Source organism: Cynocephalus volans, chromosome 15, assembly GCF_027409185.1.
Source record: "Cynocephalus volans isolate mCynVol1 chromosome 15, mCynVol1.pri, whole genome shotgun sequence".
Taxonomy (NCBI): Eukaryota; Metazoa; Chordata; class Mammalia; order Dermoptera; family Cynocephalidae; genus Cynocephalus; species Cynocephalus volans.
The window spans coordinates 55,086,607-55,107,100 of NC_084474.1; the positions used below are offsets into that span (position 1 = coordinate 55,086,607).

Here is a 20,494-nt window from a genome sequence, read left to right on the forward strand (position 1 = left end):
TTTCCTGGGTTTTGAGGTGGCTGAAGAAACAAGAGAAAAAAAATAATTGAGTCCTGTATTTTCCAAGTCAGTAGAGCAGCAGTCAAGCCCACTTCAACTAGAGACTATTGCCCAGGGAAGAGATGTTCAGGCCGAGGGCATCCCCAGTGATCTGTTTATTCACTTCGAGCAGGTTTCTTTACAATTGGATGCTGACCACACATCCAGGACTTCAACAGGTCCTGGACATTTGCTGCTCTGGGTGTTAATGTGCAATGCATGGTCCAGACAACCCCAGGGATGCAAAGAGTGAGCACTCGGAGAGCGTTGCAGCGTGCAGCTCACTCGCTGGGTGGCCCCGAGGGCCCAGGCCTCAGGCAGGCTTCATGACTTCTGTTCTCAGCAATGTTCCAGGAAATGGCTGGTGTCCTAATGGTTCTCTAGAAGAAATGGTGAAAACACTTAAAAAAAAAAAAAAAAAAAAAGGGCAGCTGGGCCTGCCAACCCTTATTAAACACTCACCTCTGCCGCCAGTACCTTATCCTGGTGCAGACAGACAGATGGACAGACTCTCTCTCTTTCTCTTTCAAGATGTATCTTTCCAACACCAGTATTTAGTCACTGTATTGGGTTCACCTTGAGTGTTTAATGGTGACCCAACACATTACCAAGCACTAAGTCTTGGAGGTGTGTCGGGGGCAGGGGGAGTAGGAGTTATTAGCAAAGTAGGGAACCAAGCTCACACCTCAGATGGTAACTTCTGTCTGTCCAGGACCTTGAAAACAGTTGCAAAGGAGCTTACACCTGCATCTGATGGAGAGGATGGAGAGCAGAAGTCCAGTACTTTCCTGAGGGGTGTTTGCTGCCCAGGGAACAAGCAGGCACTGCCTTTGATGCCTTCGCACCATCTCCTTCCTCTCTTTTGCTGCTATGGCTGACGAGAGGCCCCCCACTGTCTTTCCTAGAACTCCTGAGTCTCCAAAATTAACCCATGCACCCATTCACAGCAATTCAGAGAAGTGTAGGGATGAAGGACTCCTGGAGACAAAGGGCATATTGTACTAAGGTGATAGTCTAGAAAACACACCCAGGGAATGTTAAGTGGAGCCTGAGTGACTCTCTGTTGGAGACTTTTCCAGCAAGGGCTGGCCCCGCTCAGATCTTCCTTTATGAGGACCTGCTGGTGGGAGCAGAGCTGATTAACAGGCTCCAGCTGCCACTCTTTTGGAGCCACTCTGAAGCCACGCCCTCACCGGGCTGCTCCTTATCAAAGACTGTGCATGGTGGGGGTCTAGAACTGGGCCCTTCTTGCCCACAGTGGGACCCCTTCAGTGGGTGGCCTTTGCTTGGGGACTCCCCACTGGACTGCCTGAGACTGTCCTAGAACTGTGCTGTAGTCTCAGGCTCCTCCTGCCCAGTTGCCTTCTTTCCCTCTCTACTTCTGCAGTGCAGGCTGTCCCCACTGACTCCTGTTCTTTCCCGTGTCCTTCACAAAAACTAATCTCCTGAACATCTCGTCCCATCTTGGCATCTGTGTCTTGGAGGACCTGAAGTGACCATCCCCTTCCCCACTCCCATTGACATCCCCCTCCCCCCAAACATAGGCTCAGACACTTGAGTGGGCAGCCTTCCCAACCTGAGATTCATGGCTGGTGAGCTCTCATCATGACGTGGATGTCTGAGGGTAAGAAGGGTTGGCATGCCTTAGGAGTAGGTGATGACACAGCTCTGACTCTTGCAGGGCAAACCTCTATTATTGCTCTGTGACACCAGATCATCACGTCGCCTCCTCTGACGGCAGTGTCTAACCTGCCTCTTCATTTCCAGCATGTGGCACAACGTCTCATCCACAGTAACAGAATTAGGAGACAGTGGAAGGAAGAGCTCATGCCAGACCTGTGGCCCTGACAATTGTCATCCGTGCCTACCCAGCCAGAGTCCCGGTCCAGGGAGCTTGCGGGGTGGGTGGCACACATGGCAAGTACAGCTCACTAAATAGCACAGGCCAAGAAGGCAGCCTGCAGCCCCAGCAGGACCTACTCGGGCAAGCAGGGAGAACACTGAGACTTCCCACCCAGGCCATGGGACGTGATCCTGATAAAAAGCCTGTAGCCCATCTCTAACCCTGTCATCTCTCTGCAAGACTCCTCAATAAGCATTTCCCCATCCTTCCCTTCCCTGTCCCTGGTCCAGGCACAGAGGCCACGCAGATGCCGCTGGAGTTGATGTCAGCCAGGGAAGGATTCTCGAATGCAAAGTTTTAGCCAAGATTTGAAAGTGTGGACATGGATAGAATGAAGGGGAGATGAAGGGGAATGTAGAAACGCTGCTTGTTTGGAACAAAGATGCTCTCGGGACATAATCGTGGATAATGGTTAAAGGGGTGTGGGGGCTCCGCAGGGTGGGTGATCACCAAGAGAACCCCAATACATTCTGGGATGGAGCATGGAAGGGTTTCCATTTGGGCTGACAGATACTAGGGAGCCTGTGGCTTCTAGGACAAGAGATGATCGTGATAAAATTGGAGTTTGAGCTACCTGGTTTGGCCTCTGTGTCGAGGTTGGCATGAATGAACTAAGGAAGCAGAAAGCTTCTGTGGGAATTCCAGTGGGGTGAGTGAGCCTGGGAGTGAGGACAGGCAGAAGTGAGTGGACAGAACCTTCTGCCTGCCCTGGAGGTGGGTCAAGAATAGCCACCCTGGGGAGCCTGCCCCAGTCACACCGAAGGCCTTTTGATGTTATCAGACCTGGGGTGAAATGCCTGCTCTGTTGATGCCCGGGATCTGAAAGTGCCCAGGGGAGCCTAGAATTTTCCCAGGTCACAGAGACAGAATCAGGCAAAGAGCCCCAACACCCGCCTCAGAGAAAGCACCAGACACTGTTTTACTCTTATGGTACGAATATTTATTTTTTCTTCTTAAAAATGTACAAAAAATAAAATAACTGTATGTATAGTTTATAGATTCCCCCTCTCCCGTTTACAAAACTATTAAGTTACATTTACCATTTTTTTTTTTTAACGTGAGAGCAGACTGTACGTACGTCAATCTCCCATGCTTGCCTGTAGGAAAGGGCCGTCGTAGAATTTGGCACAAGCCCTCTCCCCGTTGCATTTTCATCATTTTAAATAAGAAGGAAAATAAGCCTTTGATTCATTTCACACTTCCTAAGTTTCTGGGCTGGGACATGCCTCAGTCTTTTAGGAACCAATTCCAAAATGACATTTGACTATATTTTTGTGTTGGTCCCCACTTCCAAACACCCGTAAAGCCTAAACAATGTGGGGACGCATAAGGAAAACACTTGCTCCGTGTGTCCCCCATTTTTCATGGATTGAAAAAAAAAGAAAGCTTATTTGTTTGAGTATGATTAATTTAAGGGACAAAAAAAAAAAAAAGAGGAGGCAAGTTTTCCTAACTTTCTGGAGTGTTTTTGCTCAAGAAACTTTGCTCATCAAAGCTCTGCCAACATGCATAGTGAAGGACACATTGAAGCTAAGCCCCGGTGCCCCAAGAATGCAGGGGGTGTGGTAAAGATGGGGCACGGATGCAATGGGACATGATGCTCTGCACCACCCTCTGATGGCACTGGCAGTGGTCACCACAGTGACTGCTCAGCGACTTAGGACACATGCAAAAGCATCTCTGATTCATCTTCTGCCTTAGGGCAGGACCAACAAATAGCATTCCAAAGAGAATGGAGAGAGAAGGGGAGGCTATGTCAGGTTCCCCAATATTTTGTCTTTTCCTTACTCTGGAGTCCTGTGTCCCAGCTTAATAGCACTTGCCATTAGGTCTGCCAACCATGTTTCAAACTATTCCTAACCCAAGGAGTGTGGGAAGTGCATAGTACATCGTGTATTTCCAACACTGAGTTTGTCCTTCTTAGAACAGAGCCCTGCTAGTCCCCAGAATGGTCCCCAAGGTGCTGGTCCAGGACATGGCAGAGTGGAGAAGAACGGTGCAGACGGGAGCAGAGCTGAATCTAGGATGTGAACCTTGGGCACCACAGGAGGGGGTGACATGTCCAGAGGACACATAGAAAGGTGCCCCCTTTCCACCAACCTCAGATGCTGGGCCCAGCTCCTGGTCTCCGTTCCAAAAGCAGCCCCTCCACCCTGCTCTGGGCCTCAGGGGCAGATGAGGTGGGAGGGCAGGGAGCCCTGAGAGGGGCCTCCTGGTGAGACATCAAAGTGCTTTACAAACAAATCTGAACCCTTACACGGAACCTGTATTAGGGCCTTGAGTCCAGGATGTCTGCCAAATAGCTAGTGCTTCGGCCCACACAAACTCCGAACCACCTGCCTGTCCCCTCAAAGGGAACAGCAGCCCACACGGTGCATCATTTTGTGGTTGTTCAGGGAAGTGTTTTTCCTCCTTCACCTCCCAGGACCTGCAGCAGGAGGACGAGGCCTGCTCTCCCGAGGCTGCCTCCCACGGCTGGGGTCAGAAGAGTCGGGGCTCGGGAGCATTCTCACTCACTGGTGCACGTCCTCACAGCCCGGCGCCCAGAAGCAGAGGCAGCCACTCCCTCCTTTTCCCATCTCAAGGCCCAGGGAACCCCCGGCCTGTCGATGCAGAGCTGAGCTGTTGGCATGGCTCTCAGAACCGCAGCTGGAATTTTAAAGGGGCCACTTGAGTGAAGGACGTGCTTGTAAACTGTGAGGCACTACACAGTGTCCAGGATTCTCATGACAGCCAAAGAGTTCTGCAGCAGGCCCCAGTGACAGGTTCCTGATAGCAAACCCCCTGCAGAGTCTTTCCAGAAGGCTCAGGCAGTGACCAGCACCAAAGGTGGAGAAGGGGCTCGGGCCGCAGACCATGCGACCTTTCCCACAAGACAGCTCAAAGGAAGTCAAGCAAAGCACATCATCATGAGAGAAATGCAGTGGCCTCAAGGGAAGGTCACACCCATGAGAGGGAGAGGGGGCTCCCTTTTGGGACAGGAAACAAGTCCCCGGGCGTGATCTCTGGAGATTCCATCTTGGTACCCAACACAATCACCTGACACCCAAAGGCCACTTCCCTAGCCCAGCATGTCTCCTGAACAGGCACAGAGGCAGAAACCTCTTATAGAAAGCAGAGTCTCCAGGCATGTGCCTCCTCTAGGCCAGTGGCAGTAAACATGCCCACATACCACAGGTAAAATATATTATTGCCATATTATAAACACTATGTACATGATAGTCAGTCATACTTTCTGTGTCAATTACTAATTACATGGTAGCTGAATGTCCTCCTGTACAAGGCCTGGTGGCTACTTGCTGGGGACCCCTGGAGGTATTTAGCAAGATGGCCTTCCCCAGAGCATCCTGAAGGTTTCTGACCAATGAGGAGGGTGTCCGCCCCTCACTCCACCTACGACTACTGCACCAAGAAGTGGCTCATTTTGTCCAGCAGCTCAGAAGATGTGGAGAGGTGAGAGAGAGGGGCAAGACTTTTTCAGACTCTGAGCACGAATGGACTGGTTGTGTTTTCCTTGAAGCGGGGACTTTGGACGGTCTCATCTGGAACCAGCAGTAACCTGCAGAGTCCTGGCAGGCCTGGACCCCAGGCTCTGGAAAAAGGTGGGCAATAAATAAGGATCCAGCGGGCCCAAGGCACCTTCCTGAGGGGCTCAGGAGCTGCTGGATGGACCAGACATACTGACCCTCAGTGCCCCCCAGCGCAGTCCTGTAACAGCAGTGATGAGACGGGAGGTGGGCTCCGGGGCCGGGCCTCCACACCTCCCGGGGAGGAGGCACTGACAGCTCCTGCCGACGGGATGCGGAGCCCAGTTCAGATTTCCATGAGCGTGATCTTGAAGCCTTCCACCATGCTCTCCATGTTAAGGATGAAGGTGTCCTCGTGCGAGTAGTGCTCAATGATGTTGTCATCCATGTTCACCAAGATGCTGCCACAGGGAAGGGTAAAAAACAAAAATGCCATGAGCAGCATGCTCAGTGCGAGGGCAGGCTCGAGGCTGGGAGGGGTGGAGGAGACAGGCAACAAGGCAGGGAAAAACCCTTTCGAGTTTCCCCAAAATCAGTGTGAGGAAAGTGAAGCCTCAGTTTCTCAGAACCTCATGACTCCTTATGAAATGGGACTTCAGAGATCATTCAACCCAACCCTCTTGCTTTATAGCTCAGGAAACCGAGGCCCAGAGAAGTTAGCAGAGCCCCAAATCACAGAGTTAGCTATACATAGAGACGGGACCTAGAGAGTTAGGGCCCTAACTGTGTTCATTATACCACATTGCCTCTTGACAATGCATTTTAAAAAATGCATTTCCTTTGCCCTTAGGAGGAAGAGGAAAATAACAGGGACCTCAGCTGCCCTTTTTGGAGCACGTAATACACACCAGGCATGTTATGTATTTAGATCTCACAGCAGCCTTAAAGGTAGGTGTTATTGCCACCATTTTGCAAATGAGAAAACTGAGCTCAGCGAGGTTAAATCATTTCCCTAAGTCCCCAGCTAGTGCACGGCTGGGTGAGACTTTGAAACTAGCTTTGCCATTCACTGAAGTTCTTTCTTTACCACACGTGACCTACTCCTTGGCTGACTAGCCCTGGTGGATTTAGTTTTAAGAAAACAACATCCAGAGTCTGTCTATGATTTAGGAGTCTCTGAACCAATTCCATTCTTTGAAGTCACATAGGTATTAGCTGAGAATGAAGAACTGGCTCTACAGCAATGTGTCATTAGGCCAGTAGCTTAGCCTTTCAGAGTCTCTGTTTATTCTTCTGCAAAACTAAGAACAACAATCCAGCTTCAGAGGGTTTTTGTTAGGATAAAACCATTTAGCACAAGGTGTGACACAGAGCTCAATTAAAATGAATGTTATCATCAGCACCATGGACATCTGCACTGAGGATTTCTGCTTGACAGTAAGGCCTTGAGACACCATTCTAATCTCACCATCAGAGTAACTGTAATACATTCTAGTGCGCTTTCCAATGAGGGCTCAAGTGGAAAGCGTTTTCTGCTTGACTCCCAATCAACCCATCAACCATCTAGAAAGCGGAGCATCCTAGATTATCAAATTCCTTTATAAAAGAGGTCCAGAGGAGAGTTTAAAGACCCATTTTATGCTTTTTATAGGAAAACAGCTCCAGAGCTGAGTCAATGAAAACCCTCTCCTGGCACTAAATCCAGCTCCTGTGACCACCTCTCTCAGAACCTCACAAACAGGAAGCCCCAGTAGGGCCTCGGAGGTGGTAGACAGCACAGCATGGGAGCTATGCAAGTGAGCCTGAGGCTACAGACCTGGGTTCAAATCTGTGTTCTACTCACTGAACATGAGACCTTGGGCAAGATGCTAAGCTCCCTCTGGCTTAGTTTCCTCATTAGCAAATTAGAGACAATAATAGCTTCTACCTCAAACAGTAGTGAGGAGTACATGGAGGAATTCATATAAAGTGCTTAGCAGGAGACCCGGACCTACTAAACACCCAAGAAAGAAGAGCAATTGCTCTTAACCATGAGAACAAGCAGGTCCAATGATCATTTGAGAACATTTTGTTAATAATTACTTTGAAAAGAATTCCCTATGTCCTGAACCATTTTTTGTTTCTACCATGCCACCCTGATACTAACCCCAAGAGCTGTATGTGATTCCCTATAAACGCCATTCTCTGCAGAAAGGGGACTTTGTCATTCTTCCCAGTGTCCTCACCACCTCCAGATCCCTCTGGTCCACCTGCCAATCCTGTCATTAAAATAGGGCATCTCAGCCGACATCATGGCAATACACTATCTCCCTCTCTCCCTCCCTCCCTCTCTTTATTAAAGATGAAATGCATTGCACTTGCATGCTGCCCTGAAATCCTTTGGAAGGATGAAACAATTTTTATGAAAGGCAAACAACAGAACTAACAAAAGACAGGCACTTTTTTTTTTTTTTTTTAAGGCATCATGTAGATTTATCTGACTTGGGAGTCAGTTTAAGTTCAGTTTCTTTCTTACCCTTTTTTGCTTTTCTTGTAAAGCTTTGCTATCTTCTCCACGGGCAGCCCATATTTCTCAGATATCTGTAAAACCGATAACAAAAAGGCAGATGAACACAGAAGAGGAGCCCAAGTAGAGGCAAGAAAGAAAGTCCCAATTTCACTCTCTTGGAGATTTTCCCAGGCACAGAGTGCTTTTCACTCATGAGTCAAGCTCTCAAAATGCCTCATTTATGGGGCTCTCCCTTTGTACAGACCTTAAATCATTCAATAAAAGATCCAGCCACATGGGAATTCAATGTATGATAAAGTGGCATTTCGGATCTGTTGAGAAAAGATGGATTCTAATCATGATGTTGTATTAAATAGGTAGCATATAGAAAAAAATTTAACAAGATAAAAAGCCCTTCTCCACTTCTTCTACCCAAATAAATTTCAGGTGGATTAAAGATTTACATGTGAAAGAGGAAACCATAAAAGTATAATAAGAAACCATGAATCAATTCTTTGTACAGATGTCATCTTAAAAAAAGGAAGATCTTTCTAAGCAAGACATGAAACCTGAAGAAAAAAATTAAAACATTAATAAAAACAATATAGAATTAAAAATACCAGCATAGCAAAAACCACCATAAAAGGCTGAAGACAAATACTACACAGGAAAACATTTTTGCAACACAAATGACAGACATGAAACTAACTTCCTTAAATTAAAAAGAACTCCTGCAAATCAAGAAAAAGACTAACACTTCAATGGAAAAAGAAAAAACAACCCCCCTCCAAAAACATGAAGAAGCAATTCACAGAAAAAAATAAATAAAATCAGACAAAGCATATGAGAAAGTGCACCATCTCACTCATAATTTTAAAATACCAAAGAAACAGTAGGATACTACTTTACATTTATCAAACTAACAAAAAACTAAAAAATTGGTACTACACTGTCAGCCAGAGTATGAGAAAAAACAACTCTCATATTTTATAGGTGGGAGAGTAACAAACTCAACTTTTCTGGAAAGAAATTTGTCAGAAGGTATTAATACGTAGAATGCATATATCCTTTGACCCACATATTCCACATCGAGTCGTCTAGTCCTTAGAAATACAGGCAGATGTATGTAAAGATTTTCAAAGCATTGTTGTTTATAATAAAGAAAATTGCAAATAAACATTCGCTAAACACATTTTGATATTTTCACAGTTGAAAACCATGAAGTCATTAAAAGAAACACGGGCAACCTATCTGAATTTACATTAAAAAAAATATCCTTACTATATTGAGGGAAAAAACAAGCTGCAAAACAGTGTACATAGTGTGATCCCCTTTGTTTTAAAAACATATACAAGGGTGCTCTAAAAAGCTCATGGAAGAATAGAATGAAAAGATAACACAAATCTTTCCATGAACACATGAAGTCCCCTCATATATGTAAGTACATAGAAAATATGTGAAGGCTGCTCTGATCTACTAACAGTGGCTACCATCGAAGAATGGACAGAAACAAGGAGGTTCTTTTTACTTTTTACTTTGTACAATTCTATAGTGCTTATTATATATTTACAATGATTGTGTTTCACATTTATAAATATAAAGTAGTACTAGTTTAGAGATGGATTCTAGAAGAACTGCCCTAAATGTCTTTCATTCCTTCTTTACTCCCAAATCGAATCTGTCCACCCTTTCTGAGCCCAGTGGCTGGTGCACTCATAGGCAGCTTGGGCTATGGCAGATGAGGTTTGGGACTGGGATTACTGGAAAGTCCAGCACAGGTTAGAGAAAGAGGCTAAAGAGTTCTAGAGCAAAGTTCGAAAATCTTTGGATCCTGCAAAGAGCTCATTCAACAGAGAATCACAGATGCCCTCCCTCATCCCTCCCACCTTGTAGAAAGAACTCCCCACCCCCAATAAGCCCAGAAGGAGCAGAACAGGCGGGCTGAGGGCTGGAGAGCAAAAGGAGAGGGAACAAGCTACCTGCCTGATGCACGCCACTGATCCATCATTGATGAGATCCCCACAGCCACGCCTGAGTCAAAGGAGCCAAGCATGAAGGACAATGTATCCAAGGGGGGACTGCTGGCAGCAAAGAAAATGGACAGAACTTGTGTTGGTGGCATCCATTTGCACAAGACATAAAAGAGTCCTTCTTCTCTTCAGAAGAACATAAAGGAATACTGATAAAGAACATGCAGTAAAGCACATGCATGCAAAATTGTCATCTAAAAATATGATTATTGAACTAAAAAAATTTAAAAGTTCAGGGCTGGCCAGTTAGCTCAGTAGGTTAGAGTGCAGTGCTATAATACCAACGTCAAGGGGTTCAGATCCCCATACTGGCCACCTGTTAAAAATAAAAATAATAAAAAATAAATTAAAAGTTCAGGAAATGAATGGAAGGATAGATGGTCAATTCAGCAAACCAAAGAGTGTTAGGAAAAATCAAATTGAAAAACAATATCAAAATGCAAAGTAAAAATACATAATGTAGATGAAAATCATGAACGAAAAGAAAAGAGACTTGAAGAATAGAGTCAGGCCATATAAGATGTAAAAATCATCCCATACTGAGAAAAAGGAACGGATGGATAAGAGAAAACAACCAAATAATAGAAAACCCAGGTTTTTGGACAGGAAAGGTATCCTAACTCCCAGGAGAGATCTATAACAAAAGATTCATATACCTGGCCACTCTGAAAAGGACCAGATTTCCAAGCATAAAGAAAATGTTCTGGTAACTCTCAAAAGAAAGAACAAGTTACCAAAAAAAAAAAAAAAAGGATAAACCTGGCTTCCATCTTCTTATCTGTGACCCTACACCCAATGGACAGTGAAATAACCCTTACAGACCACAGAAAAAAAGGACTTCACCCCAAGAACCCTCTACGCTACCAAGCTATCCTTCACTTTTCAGAGTGAAAGAACAGTCTCTGAGAAATGCAAAGGTTCAGAGAGTATTTCACCCATATCTCATTTGAGAAAAATACTCACAAAAGAATACTACCTGGAGACGAAATGCATCAGAACAGAGACTTCATACCAGGCAAAGGAGGAAGAAAACAAGCAACCAGCGTGTGGTGCCATAAACTTGAGTATACGCGTGGTGGTGGGGACTGAGAATGTGACATTTAAGTGCCAAGGATCCTTGAAGTTAAAAGGACTTAACATAAACAAAAATCTAACCGTTTCTTAGAAAAAGGTATTAAACTATTTCGGCAAAATCTAGAAGAAGATATAACAACCACAATTATTTGAAGTTGATGCAACAAGCAAACAGAAAGGACATTGTTGGGGGGGAGGGGGGAGGGAGAAGGGAGGGAGGTTTTGGTGATGGGGAGCAATAATCAGCTACAATGTATATCGACAAAATAAAATTAAAAAATAAATAAATAAATAAAATAAATGTATCCCGTGGGGGAAAAAACAAAAAAAAAATCTAGAAGTTGGGAGTTTGTGGGGAAGGGGTAGGCATTTCAATGGGTCCACACTAGTGGGCAAAGGAGGGTGGGAGAGGGAGAGAGAAAAGCCCCAAAAGCCTCATCTCACAGAGGGCGTCGGGGGAGCTGGAGGGTCTTGGTGGGGAAAAGAGTTGGAATTTTAATTTCAAATGATAGAGAAATAAGAAGCAGAAGAGATTGAAACAATTTAGGAAAGGTAAAGAATAACTTCCAAATTAAAAAAATGAAAACAAGAAACTCAATCTTCCTGCAAAACTAAAGAGAAAGGAAGAGGAAAGCACAAAGTGAAATAAAAAACGAAAAGAAGGAAGAAGTAAAATCAAGTATATCAGTCATTATACCAAATGAGAATAAAATTTATTCTTCCAGTAAAATACAAAGTGTCTGAGTGGGTGAAAAAGAAGAGAAAAAGATAAAAGGAGGAAGAGAAAAAAAGAAAAACCAGCTGTACGCTGTTTACAAGAAAAACATCTAACAACACGATGAATAAAAGGCTAACTGGTGGATGACTATAACAAACAAATGCCAAGAGAAAAGCAGGAGTGATGGGATTAGCACTAGACAGGGCACAATTTAAGGTTGTTGAGGTAAGAATGGATGTGATATAATGATAAAAAGCACAATTTATGGGAAAGGTATAGTAATCATGAAACTTTACACACCTAACAGCATAACACTTCAGCAAAAATTATTACAGATATAAGGAAACCTTGCAAAGAAAGCAATTACAGTGGGAGACTTCAATAAACCTCCTGGAGAGTTGCATGAATTTCGTAGCCAAATATATAAGAACAGTTGAATAATATAATCAATATACTTTTTAATAAAAATACGCACACACACACACTCACATACACGAGGGTACTTCAAAAAGTTCATGTAAAGACTTGCATTATCTTTCAATTCTATTTTTCCATGAACTTTCTGAACTACCCTCATGTATATACAGACACACACAACCATTACATGGTCTGAAGAGACTGTATCATGTACTGGGCAGCAAAGACAACATTGGAGTATAATTCGATCAAATTAGAAATAAAAGTTTTTAAAGTTACCAGAAATGTTTAACCTCTTGGAAATATTCCTACATAACCCTTCTGTGTGGCAGCTCCCCATCTCTTCCTCAGAAAGGCATAACTGCTGTGAAGTAAAACAAAGCAGGGCAAGGGGACAGGGAGTGACGGAGATGCTATGGATGGAGGTGTTCTGGAAAGGCCCATCTGATAATGCACCATGTGAGCAGAGACCTGAACGAAGTGAGCCCTGTAGACATGGAGGAGGGGCACTCCTGGCGAGGGCACGGCAAACGCAGAGTCTTTGCACTGTGTCCTTTCTAGCTCTGATTCCTACTCCAAACTATAGTATAGTAACAGACTAACCTTTACTGGGGGCTTAGTACATATCAGGGGCCAGGCAGAATTTTATATCTGTGTTGTTTCATTTGATCCTCATGACAACCCTGTGAGGTAGCTACTATTATTATTTCCATTTTTAAGGATGAAGAAGGGGTTAAGAAACTTGCCCAGAGCTGGGGCAGTGGGGGACCTCGGGCCTTGGCCATGCCCCCCCAACACCCACAACCAGCCCAGCAACAACCACCGAGCTGCAGCAAGAAGTGCCCTGGGCTCCCAAGCTAGGGTGATAGGGGGCAAGGGCTTCAGACACACCTCCCTGACATCTGCACCCACACCAGGAATGACCAAGCCACCGCTGGAAGCCCCCTGGTCTAAACTTGCAGGAATGAGGGGGGTGCCACAGGCCTCAACCCCACCCCTCCTCCTTCCTCCTTCTCATACCCTATTTCCTTTTCCCTTCCCGTCTCTCCCTTCCCCCAACTGCTCTGTAACATCAGAGAATGTAAAAAAATATATATTAATAAACAAATAAACTTAAAAATAAATAAATAAGTAGAAAAATGGGTTAGGAGAATATTTTAGAACAAGTAAGTAATAAAACATAGAGTCATTAAAAGCAAAAACGAGATGTTTTAAACCTAAAATTAAGTGCTATTTGTGGCTTCTGATTGCTAATGAATAATTTCATATATTTCATATATATATGTACATGATGGAACTTTATTTACTATTATGGAAGTTTAATAATAAAATTATGAAAAATGAAAAAGAAAGAAACTTGCCCAGCTAGTAGGAGGCACAGTTGGAATTTGAACACAAGTCTTCTGAAACCAAAGCCTAATGCTGACCTCTAAGCTATACTGTTTATATATACACATGCATATTGGCTTTATTTTATACACACACACACATTGCAAATATACATGTGTATATACCATTATAGTACACATGCTTGTATTGTATATATTTATTTCACATATACAGTGTATATATAATATTATATTGTATATATGGATATTATATATACATGCGTGTATATTACAATATACACATGTGTATTGGTAAATGTCAATGTGGTAAAAGGTCATACGCCAGTGACATCTTGGTCCTCAGAGAAACCACACCCTGGAAGGAACCCTTTCTTACCCAACTTAGATTCCAAATAAACTTATTAGCGTATAACTACAGTGAGCAGGAGCCAGTGTTCTGCAAAATTCTATTGTCTCGCTTCAAGGTGTGCTCAAGTCTTCATGTAAACAGAGCCTGTCGCCTTCATGGCTGTCCCAGGTTGCAGGGTCTGCTGTGTCATTCCTTTGCAATTCCCCACCAGAATACATCACATGAGGATTCTGAAAGAGCTTCCTTTGCCTTGCTTTCCCATTTGCAAGAATCAAGAAGCAAGGAGATAGCTTGTGTTGGTACTTTAATAAAATCATTTTTTCCCAGACTTAAAGGAGAGATGAAGTCAGAATTGCTCTAAGGAATCTGTCCAGAACGAGCCAAGGAAACCTGACCTCTCCATGGCTTACCGGGTCAAAGGATACCATGCGTTACTCTCCCCCACACCCCAGCTAAGCAAAGCGAGGCAGGTGTAATGAGCTCCCCTGAAAGGGATCAGAAGCCGGATGCTGCTGTGTGGGGAGTGTAGGCAAAGGTTTCTGAGCTGCTGTTTGGATGAGAGTAGAGGTGACATTTAGTTCCAGTGAGACACATCTACAGAACACGTGTAGAACCAGCTAGATGTCATGGAAGGGAAAGAAAAGACACAAAGGAAAAAGGCAGGATCATGGTGTAAAAAATCAGTTCAGAATTGGTCTAGATCAGTGGCTCTCACACCTAAAGCTCAGAACATCTGGAAGAGCTTGTTAAAAAAACTGATTCCTGATTCCCATCCCCAATTCCATCTCCAACTGAGCAGAACCAGAATCTCTGGGGTTGAGGTCTGAGAATACGCATTTGAAACAAATGAGATGGTAATTTTCATATTTGCCACTGTCCCTGGTAAGTCAGTTTTAGTAAGATGGTCTTAAAGGCCAGACTGGGGTATGAAACTGCCCAAAGTTGCCCACAGAGGTCAGAGTATTTTATGGGCTTTTCTAGCTCATAAATCTATCCTCTAGCAATTTAAGGGTCACTTTTAAAGTCCTGGTTTAATTCTTAGAGATATACATATTTTTGTTGTGCTCATTTCCATCTTTGTTTTTCCAGATCCAACAAACTCCATTCCAATGAAAAGCCCTGTAGAACAGAAAGGATCAGCGAGGCCTCCACCAGTGCTTCTTAGAGGGTGGTACTTGATGCCCTGCACAGGCCTGCCTGGGACTTGTTAACAACGCGACCACAGAGGGCAGCGTGAAATCTGCATTGGTAACATTCCTATACACTTTTTAAAATTTTCCGATGAACAGTGACTACTTATTTTTTTTACATATATCATACAATTCACCATTCAAGCCATTTAAAAGCATACAACTCAATAGCATTTAGTACATTCACAACGTTGTGTGTGACCATCACCGCTATCTAGTCCTGAACATTTTCATCACTCTAAAAAGGAAGTGTGTGTTCAGCTGTCACCTACCATTCCCCCACTCCCCTCCCTGACAACCACTAATCTGCTTTCAGTCTCCATAGATTTGCCTATTCTGGATATTTTCTATAAATTGAATCATATATTACACAGTCTTTGTGTCTGGCTCATCAATTCCACTCCTTAGTATGTACCCAAAAGAACTGGAAACAGAGGTTCAAACGAAAGCTTGCTCATGAATGGTTGTAGCAGCATTATTCACAATAGCCAGTAGGCAGAAAAAATCCAACCTCCATCAACTGTTGAATGGAAAAACAAAATGTGTATATACATACAATAGAATATTATTCAGCCATAAAAGGGAATGAAGTACTGGCTTATACTACGATATGGGTAAAACTCAAAAACAGTCTGCTAAATGAAAGAAAGCAGCCACAAAAGACTGCATATTATGCAATTCCACTTACAGGAACTATCCCATACATTTTAACATTTGGCCCCTGCTGTAGACTGGATGCTTCCCAACCTCATTGAGGCTTAATTCCCACTGTTAACTGCTGAGGGTGGGAAATCCTATTATGCTAATTGAAACGTGGGGCCTTGAAGAGGTGATTAGATTGTAGGACCGTGCTGTAGTGAATGGATTAAAAATGGTGGTCAGGGGCGTGGTTCTGAAGGCTTTAAAAGGAGAGTGCCTGAGGAGGTTAGTCTCTCTCTGATCCAACATTTTGTAATGTGATATCCTGCCATCACTGTTGCCACCAAAGCCTTCACCAGCTATGTTGCCTGGACTTTAGACTTCCCAGCCCCAGACACTGTAAGCAAGAAATTTCATTTTCTTTATAAATCACCCAGTTTCAGGTATTTCGTTATAAGCAACAGAAACAGACTAACATAGCCCCATAATCCAAGATACTGCTGCAATGTAGCAGTTTTCCAGACCAACCAACAATTTTGGACTGTGTCTCTGTCAGTCCTGTTGTCTCCATCAATAAAAAAAAAAAAGAAAGAAACCTGGATCTTCTACAACATAGTTGTACAGGGTATTAAAAAAGAAAAAAAAAAGATGTATGTGAGGGAAGGAGCTGGAAATCATACTCAAAAGTAGAGTTATCTTAAAGTCATACTCAGGTAAATAGTACATGAATAAAATATGAAATAACTTTTCCTGAGCCCAATTTGGGTAACACTAGACTAGATCTTGGGTGGGAAGGGAAAAATTGTACCTCAAATCACTATAACTCTGCAATATACTTTTTTTCTTAACCAAGAGGTGATATTTTTATTTTGGATTACACTATCATAGCTAGCAAGACACTTAATTGTTTTTATTTCATGCAACGAGACAAGTAAAAACTTACAGTTTAACCTCCCTGCATGACATCTCACTGTGATTAGGCTTAAACTCACAGGGAATTGGTGGTTTTTCAAAATCCCCTTCTTAAGATGTTAGTAAGCCACGACAGTATACAGATCAGTGTCTCCACAAATCTCAGGTTCTCCTTTTTCTTTATAAAGTTATTCTAGAGCCATCTCAGTGGCTGCGTTTTAATAAATGGGTGCCAGCAAAGGAGAACGCAGGCAGGTCCCCTGGAGGTGGAGAGGGGGTCTTTGCTTACCGCATCCATCAGGCCCTTCACCGTGGGGGATTTCAACATCAAAGCATCAAACACATCGTCCGTCTCCCTCCGCACATACAAAAGCACTGAAAGAGAAGGAGATCTGGGTGACTGAAGGGGCCCACACGGGTGCTCAGATGCCCAGGGGACTGCGTCCTCTTGCACAGGTGTTGCAGGCTGGCAGTATCTGCTGAGCCTCAGACCCCTGGCCCAGACAACATCCTACAAGGGTGACTGAGACACCTATGTAGACAACGTGTGGCCAGGGAGTGCTAAGGCTTGAGGTCAACAAACAACTGGGAAACCCCTAACAGGCTGCCAGATGCGTGGACACCTATGTTCACACCTGAATTCTCAAGGTGGGTCCATGAGCTCTTTATGACATTTCTTCTATTTATTTATTCGTTCATTTGACAAATATGAGGAGACTTCAAAAAGTTCATAGAAAATGGATTTAAAAGATAATACGACTGTTTTGCCGAACCTTTGGAAGACCCCTCATGTTACTGACCTGGGCCCCTGGGCCATGTGTGCCTGGAGCTGGGGTTGTAGCAGTAAGTTGTCACACCCTCTGCCCTTAAGGAGTTTGCACCCCACTTAGAGAGACAGACATTTCTCTCTAAGACAAACAAACTGCGAGACACAGAGTTAGGAGTTATAGAGGGAAACGACACAAAAGAGTGCATATAGGGGCTCAGCCTTGCCAGCGTGGGGATGCTCGAAGACACTCGGGGAGGCTACCTTGAAGGAGGCATTGGGGGTATGAAGGCTGTTGGAGGCATCAGTGTTAGCAAATGGTGTAGTGGGTAGGGCAGGGATAAGGATAGGATGGGGAGCAAACTCCAGGCAGATGACCAACAGGCCCAGGAGAGAGCGGGCACTGTTAGACGCAGGTGGAGGAGAAAACTCGGGAGGTGGCGTGCCACACATCTGGGTTTGTGCCCAGGTCAGTCCTCTGGTGGGCCCTGGTCCCTTAACCTCTCCAAGCCTTGGTTTTCTCTGTGAAACAGCATAAGAGTATCTAGCTCATGGGGTTGTCATGAGGGTTGAATAAAATCATGTCCATGTGGCATGCTTAGCACAGCACCGGGCACTCAGCAAGCAGCAGCTCTCAATCAGTGCTGGCTATAATGAATCACTGCCATGGTTCTCGTGCCCTCAGTGAAGTGGGATGCAGCTTTTCTATTCATTTATCTATAAAATATCATTCTAAATTTGAGAATGTACAAATTATGAGAGATGGTAGGGGCCCCAGGTATGATTAGAGATGCACAAGCTGAGGCTCAGAGTGACTAAGACACTGCCCCAGGGCCCCATGGATGTGACAGCTGCTGGCTGCTGTTGCTCTGCTCACTGTTGCCCTCCCTGCCTGGACCTACCCTTACAGCGACTGTGCTGTGGCTTAGCTCCCAGAAAACTCTTGGAACTGCCATTCAGAGGCAACCCTCCAGCCCCTGTGAGCTGACGGCCCTTTCCGTCTCCCTCATCCCAGTGGTGTGACTTCTGACTCTTCCTGCAGGGGGAGAGAAGGGGGTCAAAGCTGAAGCTATACGCACTTGGCCACTCTAGGGAAAACACACAGGTCAAAACCCTGCTGAGCCTGGATCCCAATGACAGTCTGATACCAACTGAGCTTCAACTGCCATCAACTGGAAGAACAAAGTTGAAACTAGAAAATCAAATCAGCTCTAACCCAATCTCGCACCCTTTTTCCCCTTGCCCCCTGGACCCCAAGGACTTCATTAAAGCTGCTTGCTTTACAAAAGCCACATCTACATGGGTGCACACGGGTTCTGCCTTCACTTCCTTTCTGTACACAGTGGATGTTCAGTGTATGAGGAAAAAAAGAAAAAGAAAAAAAGGAAAAAATAACATGTATAACAGAATTTCTTCTCTTTACCAAATATGAAAGTAAAATACCAATTAAACAAATAGATTGAATGTGCCTCCAAATATTTCCAAATGTAGTCCTTTGGAAGGAATATTTTATAGCCTCTATTTCAGCTAATATGATCTAGTGAACTAATGAATATTATAAGAGGACTCAATGCTAACAGTACAATAAGAAATAATTAGAACAGGATCTCGATTACATCCAGATAAGGAAAAGTCAAGGAAAAAAACCAAAAAACATTGGTGGCTATTATAGACAAACATTCTATAACTTCTTCCCACAGCCCCCAACAACAACAACAACAAAAAGTTATTTCCAGGAGGCTGACCCTAAGGAACCAACCATATTCTATTACAATGAGCACTGCTTCCACTGCATTTACAAATCCCTTCTTTGGAACACTACGGTTGTCATTCTTGCTTCAGGAGCGTCTGGGAAGTGCTAAAGGTGGGCTGCAGGAGAACGCCAGGTGGGACAGCTCCGCCGTTCTCCTGCTGGCTGGTTGACGGCCACATTCAGGCCAACTGGGCTCACGGTACAACCGTGATGGCTTGCCCAGGGAGTCAGCTCTCATGGACTCTCTGTGGCAGAGCAACCGTAATGATCACTCTCTCAACATAGCAAGAACAGCCATCATGCACCCCAGACATTGTACAGCCAAAGGCAGACAGCCACATAGGGCAGCCCCCAAGCGACCCCCACTGAGCCACCCTGACAAGTGGCTACAAAGGCAAAATAAGCAATAATAATGGCACTGGTGATAATTATGATCATTCTCTCTCAGGGAACTTCTAACAGATAAATAGGAACTGTCACTGACCCTGATTCCCCATGCTTGTCAAAGACCAGCTCAGTGAGCGCTCCAAGTAGAGGCTCAGTAATTCCACCATCCTTTTCCAAAGAAAAGTCACTCCTGGGAGAAAGTTTTCTCTATTGCCAGTAGGTTACAGCACTTTCTTGTGTCTCTAGGATTTAGATGTTTCAAAGGTCATAGCCTTAACTTTTGATTACAGTCCAGTGCAATTTCTAGCAGCAATTCTTGTGCTGGCTTCACAATCTCAAAATCGGTAGTCCCCTCTTACCCGCGGTTCTGCTTTCCTCAGTCCAGTCACCCACAGTCCAGTTACCCACATTCCAAAAACAAGTGAGCACAGTACAATACGATATTTTGAGAGAGACCACATTCACATAACTTTTACTACAGTATATTGTTATAATTATTATATTTTAGTATTAGTTATTGCTGTTAATCTCTTACCATCTCTAATTTATAAATTAAACTTTATCATTAGTATGTATATATAGTAAAAAACATAGTATACATAGGGTTTGGTACTAACTGTGGGCTTAAGTATCCACTGGGGGTCTTGAAATGTTTCCCCCTCGGATACAGGGGGGCTGTACTGTGATCTGAAAAACAGTCTTTGGACCAGCCACCAGGCACTAAATAGGGAGGCAAGCTACAATTACTTTTGCCTATGTGATTTTTGATTTCCATATATCTCTGCTGTAATTCTGAAGTATAAAATATAAAAGACATCCAGGCAGGGAGTTCGAAATGTACTAGAATATTTGATGTCGAGCCTGTGAAGTCAGAAAATCTTTTAAAGGTTTAAATGTTGGTAATGTGACATTTATGCATTTATGTTCCTTCCATTCTGAAACACTAATTACTTATTCACTATTATGGTAATGTAACTTAATTAGAAACAGACCTACTAATAAAAGTAGTAGTT

General features: G+C 44.0%; 1 protein-coding gene across 1 annotated transcript in view; it reads right to left on the bottom strand.

The window, feature by feature from the left end:
• Positions 1–5,755: 5,755 nt before the first annotated feature.
• Positions 5,756–20,494, bottom strand: part of GRHL2 (grainyhead like transcription factor 2) — a 114,007-nt gene continuing 99,268 nt past the window's right edge. Inside the window, exons 13-15 of the mRNA XM_063079911.1 lie at positions 16,865–16,950; positions 7,925–7,989; positions 5,756–5,870 (exon numbers count right to left, since the gene is read on the bottom strand). Coding sequence (XP_062935981.1) covers positions 5,756–5,870; positions 7,925–7,989; positions 16,865–16,950 — 266 coding nt within the window. The remainder of the gene's footprint in view (positions 5,871–7,924; positions 7,990–16,864; positions 16,951–20,494) is intronic.